Source organism: Pteropus vampyrus, unplaced genomic scaffold, assembly GCF_000151845.1.
Source record: "Pteropus vampyrus isolate Shadow unplaced genomic scaffold, Pvam_2.0 Scaffold111, whole genome shotgun sequence".
Classification (NCBI taxonomy): domain Eukaryota; kingdom Metazoa; phylum Chordata; class Mammalia; order Chiroptera; family Pteropodidae; genus Pteropus; species Pteropus vampyrus.
Window position 1 is genome coordinate 3,385,829 of NW_011888892.1, and position 7,395 is coordinate 3,393,223.

General features: G+C 57.3%; 1 protein-coding gene across 1 annotated transcript in view; it reads left to right on the forward strand.

The window, feature by feature from the left end:
• Positions 1 to 7,395, forward strand: part of LOC105295710 (dedicator of cytokinesis protein 1-like) — a 156,816-nt gene that overhangs the window by 118,890 nt on the left and 30,531 nt on the right. The window contains exons 18-20 of the mRNA XM_023533773.1: positions 899 to 1,047; positions 2,196 to 2,372; positions 3,328 to 3,411. Of these exons, the coding sequence (XP_023389541.1) occupies positions 899 to 1,047; positions 2,196 to 2,372; positions 3,328 to 3,411 (410 nt within the window). The remainder of the gene's footprint in view (positions 1 to 898; positions 1,048 to 2,195; positions 2,373 to 3,327; positions 3,412 to 7,395) is intronic.

Sequence of the window (7,395 nt, forward strand, 5' to 3'; positions counted from 1 at the left end):
GGAGGCCTTGGCCAGGTCCTCTCCCCATCCAGGACCTACGGGGCTTGGGATCAGTGCTTCTAAGACCCTGGCCTTGTCAGCCTTCCATCACGCCATCCATTCAGTCAGGGTCACTGATGACACTCGGCCTGCTCAGTGGGCACCGGTGACAGGGAGGTGACGGTGGGGGGGCTCACGACGCGGGAGGTGGGATAAGGGACTGACGCTTTTCCCCTGCAGCGGCGTCCTGTGCAGCCTTTAAACAGATGTCGGATTAGACTCCCTGGCTCAAAACAGTTTCCTGCAATGTATAATGTACCATTTTACAAAAAAGTACAGGTTACAAAATAGTATTTTTATCAAAAATACACATACACATTTTACTGCTCAGTAAGAAGTCTCAAACAATCGATTCTGCTTGTTTCGGTGACGTCTCTGCGTAGGGGGTGATTTTTCTCCCTTCTATTCCCATATCTTCTTTTATTAACTAAGGGAAACATATATTATACAAAAAAAATTCTAAGCTTAAAAGTCTGCGTTATTCCGAACGCTCACTCTCATGAGCCAGACTTCCTCGAAGCATTTGCACCCACGAGTTCTCTCAAACACGAAGTAAGGATAACGTGAAACTCGTTGGAACCCCAAAAGTCCGTTTGCAGAGAGGACACCTCCCTCGTTTTGACGTGTATGATTCTCCCCGTGTCTCCTATTATACATGTTCTTTGCCAGTACCAGGGAGGTTGGCCAGGAAAGCAGGCGACACCGATGTGTCCCGTGTGATCCACTGTTGAGCAGAGCACGGCTTGTGAGGGGTGACCCAGCACAGGCCCACCCTACTCAGGACACAGCGGGGCCGAGCGTCGCTTCTCCCAGGAAGAACCCCGTGCTGGTGCAGGACTTGCCTCGCAGGGGGGTTAAGTCCCCACGGGGCAGCAGCGACCGGCTGCCGCGCTCCTAACGCGCACTGTGTGTCCTCTGCAGAACATGTGGATCGAGAGGGCCGTGTACACCACTGCGTACAAGTTACCTGGGATCCTAAGGTGGTTCGAGGTCAAGTCTGTTTTCATGGTAAGGACACGCCCGGGAGGAACTGTCCCCGATCCTTTCTTAAGCGTCCGACACGGGAGTGCCAGGTGGTCACTGCGGCCACACAGGGGACCCCAGATCAGACGACTTGGCCCACAGTTGCGTGTGCACACGCACACGCACGTGCCCCTCGGGGCATCCGTTCTTGTCCTCAGATACCGTTGTGGACAGGCTGTGTCGTCACCACCACCAGTCCAGCTGGTGAGAAAACCAGAGCTAAGATTTCTTCTCACAAAACGTTTAAAGCCGGCCGTCGCTGTGCTGTTTTGACAGTTCTTTCTGTCAACTGAATGAAAAGTTTAAGACCCGTTGCCCATTTCCTTACGCTTGTCTGAGACCTTTCTTCCTGGTGGTTTTCTTGCCATGTACATGACAGACAACTTGATTAATAGTAATAGTGCTCATGTCGAGTACAAAGGGCTTGAGAAGGGCCCCCTCACGGTACTTGTTAAAGAAGTCACGTCCCGCATCTCACGCATGCTGCGTGTCTGTGTGAGCGGTGACCAGCCTCACGCTTGGGACCCAGCGCTGGGCCGAGGTTCTCACCGCGGACACCGCGGCCCGGGGCGTGGCAACAGCCAGGACAGGAAGACCTGACGGGACTGTGTGCGCTTCGCCAGCGGGCCTCCAGGCCTTTCCTTGTCACCTCACAGGGTCTCGCCCGGGGGTGGGGCCTACCGTTCAGCTTGCACTAAGCCCCCCTGGAACCTCCTGGTTTGGTTCTAGAACCCAGGGAGGGGTGAGCTCGTCCTTCATGTGGAGACCATGGCAAGCTCCCTCTCTCACCTTCCTGACCAGACAGGTACAGGGGCCTCGCAGGTGCCCAGGCCGGCCTCAGGGACAGGGACAGATTGCTCGAACATTCCCTAAGCTCTTCGTCCTCGTTAAACCAAGACGGGGGTCTAAGGGCCTCATCTGTGAGTCACACTGTGTTCCAGTGCCTCTCACGGCTGTGTTCTGGGATGCCACATGGGTGCACACGCACACGTTCGTACACACAGGCACACGGATGACAGAACCTGTCCCCGCTCAAAAATGCTGCTGCTCTGGCGAGGTGCCGTGAGCCAGCAGCGGCAGGGGACCCGGGCGGCGGGTGTGGCAGCCGGCCTGACGTGCCTCCTTCCCCGCAGGTGGAGATCAGCCCCCTGGAGAACGCCATCGAGACCATGCAGCTGACCAACGACAAGCTGAACAGCATGGTGCAGCAGCACCTGGATGACCCCAGCCTCCCCATCAACCCCCTCTCCATGCTCCTCAATGGCATCGTGGACCCTGCCGTCATGGGTGGCTTTGCAAATTACGAAAAGGCAGGTGACAGGCCAGCGCTCTCCTTACAGCCCTGTTCTGGGAGACGGTGTCTAAACACCACCTCCGGGCCCACGAACAACCGTGGTCTCGGTGAACAGTCTTGGCAGTGGCCAGGCCAGGACAGCTCTGCGGGCTCAGAAGGTCAAGGCCCCACCCCAGACGCAGCTGCCTGGGCACTGTCCCTGCCAGGTTGGCTCTGGAGAGTGACCTTCGGGTGACTTTCAAGAGACCTGGGATCATTAAAAGCCGAAAGACACCATTTTAGCAGGTGGTACGGTGGAGGGGGCCAGCCGGTCTCCCTAGAAAGGATCTCAGTAGCAGTGGGCCAAAGCTGCGGACCCTACTGTGGGGTAGACCAGGGGTCCGCACGGCAGCCCCGCCTGCTGTTGTCGGTCAAGTTTGGGATGAATGCGGCCACAGCATCATTACTCAGGAACAATGCACTGAGGCCCTTTGCGAAAACGTTTGCTGACCCCGGTCTAGGCCAAGTAGAAACCGAGGCAGGAAGGCCACCACCGAGGATGGGCACTAAGGGTGGTTAATTGCCCTGGGCATGGGTGGCCGCTCGGGTCGAGCTGCCGTTAGGTGTGGGGTAGACGGGGACAGGGTGCCGGGGGACGAGGGGGTAGTGACAGGCATGTGAGCTGCTGAGGAGCTGCCACCAAGCGGACCGAGCCATCCAGGTTCAGCGGTGGGTCTGCTGGGCTCTCAAGCCTGGGGTGCCACCCGAATGCCCCTCCTGGCCGCCCCTTCGTGCCGTTTGGTGGTATGACCTCGCTGGACACTTCCCCGGAGATGCTGAGAGGACCCAGCTGGGGCAGAGGGAGCTCTGTGGCCACAGGGCTGTGGGTTGGCTTTTCGCCTGGCTCTGTCCCCAGGGCCTGGCACACGACAGGTGTGCAGAAGCGCGTGCTGTGAGCGGGTGTTCTCAGTGGCTCTCCCTGTCTCCTCCAGGCCTTCTTTACAGAGCGGTACCTGCAGGAGCACCCAGAGGCCCACGAGAAGATCGAGAAGCTCAAGGACCTCATCGCGTGGCAGGTAAATGTCCAGTGACAGCGTCTCAGGGCTGGAGTGGGAGAAACGCGAGCGTGGGCCCGGATCCACCTGCACCACCCCAGCACGTGCCGCCAGACGGCACCCAGGCCCGAGGACACCAGCCAGAGCACACGTAGCCGTGCTTATCCCCAGGCCTAGCCCCCGCCCCTGCCCACCCCCAGCTAACTCAGTTCCGAGGCTGCGACCATAAATTTCAACCCCCCAGAAAGATTCCTCCTGCACGTGAGCCTGGTCTGTTTCCTCCCGCTGGTCACTGACCAGCTGCTGGAAAGTCTTCTCTGCTGTTGACAGAACAGCCCATCAGAGGCAAGGTCGGACCCTTGAGTTCTCAGGGAGCTCAGCCCCAGGCTGTCCCGGAAAGGCGTCCGCGATGCGGGGGGTACGGCGCCCGGCCCCGTGTTCCCGCGCGTGCGCAGGGCGGGGCCGGGCCCGCGCCTGTGATTTCCCAGCTGCAGGGCTGCGCACTACCCTGCTTTTCCGCTCGTGCTCCCGAGGCCTCTGGCCTCCTCTCTGGCGCACATGGTCTCAAAAGGGTGGGTGACTCCGGGGGGTGCCTTGTGTTCAGTGAGAAGCCCCTCGTTCAAGCATCTGTGCTTCTCGGAGCCTCCGTGAGCCCGGAGGCGGAGGGGACGGCAGAGCCGCTCTCGGGGCAGCTCCGCCTGCTCGCTCTGTGCTTTGGGCGGCTCACTTCTTAGGCTTCGTTTTCCAACGTGGGAGGCGACGGTGCTGTCCGACCTAAACCCCACACACCTGACAGGGTGAAGCGAGCCGAAGGAGGCGGAGGCCAGTGCCTCCCGCGCCTGGCCTGGTGTTGTATCCTCGATGCCTCGCTTGTGCTCCCCGTGCACCCCTTTTCCAGTGGACTTCTGGGACGTGATCCCTGATCGCCCGCCCAGGGGCAGCGGGGCGTTTCGGTGTCACGTTTCCACAGACGTGACCCTCACGTGCTAATCTCAAAGGGACGAGGCAGGGCTGCCCAGCTCTGGGGTGTGCACATGCACATGTATGTGTATGTGTGTGTACATCTGTGTGCATGTACATGCATGTGGCCATCCCAGGAAAGCACAGCTGGGTCCCTGACACAGTGACACGTTGCTGAGGACACGTCTCTGTGGACACCTTAGTCCTGGCCCTCCCGCAGCCTCAGCCCAGTGGCTTCTCCATCCTCAGCATGTTGGCAGCTGAGGGAGGGAGGGACTCAGCGTTGGTTTCAAGCCAAGGTACAAGTACATGTTTTATTTTACATTTTATCGTGGTGACGTTTACGTGAGATTTGCCACGTTAACCTTTTTTAAATTCAGTTCGGTGGCGTTGAGTACAGTCGCGTGCTGTGCAGCTGTCACCCCAGCCATCTCCGGAACTTCGTCATCTGGCAAGTCTGGACCCCTGTGCCCACTGAGCACTAACTCTCCGTCCTTCTTGCCCCTGGGAGCCAGCATTCCGGTCCCCGTCCCTGTGAATTTTACTGATCTGCGGCCTCATGTAAGTGGATCGCATAGTATTTGTGGCCCATAGGTGGACTCTTCGGTGGTTCTCGCCTTTCGGCTGTTGCAGAGAATGCTGCTCTGAACGTGGGTGAACAGATGCCCGTCCGAGTCCCCGCTCTCGCTTCTTTGGGTGTAGACCCAGAAGTGGGATTGCTGGACCACAGGGTTATTCTGTGTCCAGTCGTGCGCGGAAGCGCCGGGTGTTTTTCCGCGGCGGCTGCGCCATTCTAGTCCCCACCGGCAGTGATGCGCCGTGGCTCCGCCCCTCGGCAGTGATGCGCCGTGGCTCCGCCCCTCCGCAGTGATGCGCCCTGGCTCCGCCCCTCCGCACCCTCGCCGGCACTGGGTGTTTTCCGATTTTGTTCCTTTCTGTTTTTTTAATAACAGCCATCCTGCTAGGTGCGACTCTGCCACAGGTCCAAACGCATTCCTTATCTATTCGCCTTGGAATTATTCTGCAATAAGAATCCCTGGGGGCTGACTCCAAGGGACCTAAATGGCCAAGGGTGGCTCTTTGCCTGGGACGGAAGCCTCGTGTAGCCGACTCCCCACTAGTGAGGAAGGAAGAAAGAGTTCAAAAGTCTAAATGAGTCCGTTTTAAGTTGCTGTAAAAACCAAAAGATAGAAAATTCAGAACTCCTCCAAAGGCCATAAAACCTCGCTATACAAACACTAGTTTGGTCTGCAAAAGTTCTATTGATTTTTTTTTTTTTCCTGTAAGCTTTTACAGCAATTTGGATGTTAAGAGTTTCAAATCCTACGGAGGAAAATAATTTGTTCCCCAGAGGGAACTTCATGTCATCACCCCTGATAACTATATTAAAGGGCGAATCTTAAAGCAGCTCACAGGAAAGTTAAAAGAAAGAACCTATTTTCTAACAACTTCATTAAATCAAAAGTGATGAAAAATACATATTCAAAACATTACCTGAGATTTTGCTTTCATTTGCAATTGTTTTGAAGAACCCATGTTTTAGTTTCGGTAACTGAGTCATACAGTCAGCAGAAATGAGACGTTCGGGGATATCGGAATGCTTTCTTCTGTTTCCGTTTGTTGATTGGCTTGGGTCGGTTTTCTCCTGGGACCTCCCAGCCGGAGCAGTGGCTTTTCCTCCCGGGAACCCCCAGGACTCGCCCCCGAGTCTCCGTCTCTGATGCGCAGTGAGCGCATCTTGGTGCCCAGTGTCGGGCGAAGCCGGCTGATAAGGCCCAGGCAGCGCCTTGTTCCGGTGATGCGGCCCCAGAGTCGTGTGCGGGCGGCGCGGGGCCTCTGCTGGGTTTACAGCGGTCCCCAGGTCACGCGTGAGCACCGGCTCCTCCCTCGGGCACAGCTTGGTCATTCCCCGAATGCCGCTTTCTTGGTGAGCATCCCTTTGGAGGGTCCGGAGATGGATCCACATGGACTCTCACCAGCCTGCTGTGACACGCACACGTTTCTCTTTTGAAATGCACAAAGATGAAAAACCAGGCTCACTCATTGTCCCCAGCTGGTGACAGGCATGGTCGTCGTCGCCAGGGACGGTGTTCCTGGAGGGCTCAGCCGTGCTCCCAGGTGCTCTGTGCAGCTGGCGGGCCGTGAATCCATGTAGCAGACACACAGGTGCGAACGTCAGGTACAGCACCGCCACTCAGAAGGAGGTCTTTTGAGAACGGGCTGTATGCTCAGTTTGGACACCTTGAGGTGTGACCGTCTCCTCTCCGGGCCCCGGGAAACGCCTTAGAAATGCACATTCCCGGGCTCCATCCTGGAGCCTATCGGGCTCGGAGGTGGGGTTCAGCCCTCTGCCCAGGAGATTCCGAAGGTGCTCAGCCATCTGGGAACCCACCTAACTAAAGGGTCTCTAAGGGCCACGTCAGGCCTCAGCGCGTCACCTCTGCTCGTGTGTTGAGACCTCATGTATTGGAGTGGCTTTTATTCATAGCTGCGCGTCAGCCCCAAGCAGATCGGGGCCAGACCCCGCCCTGCATGAAGGTTCTATGTCACCAGTGTCAGGGACCTAAATCTCATGCCCCATGAATTTCACCGGCCAGACTGTAGTTTATACAATAACAGTGACCTAAACCACGTGGTCTTCACTTCAGTCCAGTAAGTGGCCCCTTCGATATCAAGAATCTGCCCAATTTGGAGTTTTCTCAAACCAACAAAAAACACAGAAATGATTAGACCATGTTTTGAGCATTTGAGAAAGGTCCAGTCTCCGTCGAAATGCTTTCGGTATTGGGGTGGCCGTCCCCGACCTTCAGACAGCACCCCGTACTTGCCTCCGCACCCAGACAGGCACCGCATTTACCGTCCCGCCAGGAGTTGTCCCCAGCCTGCCTTCACCGTCCCCCGGGCGGAACGCGGGAGGCGGAAGGGTCACTGTGAGCGTTTTCTGCCGCGGAACCTGAGCACACGGCGGCTCACCCTGGAGACGCGCCGCCCGCACGAGCAATGCACACGGAATACTACAACGTCTCACCTGCGTGGCGTCCTGTC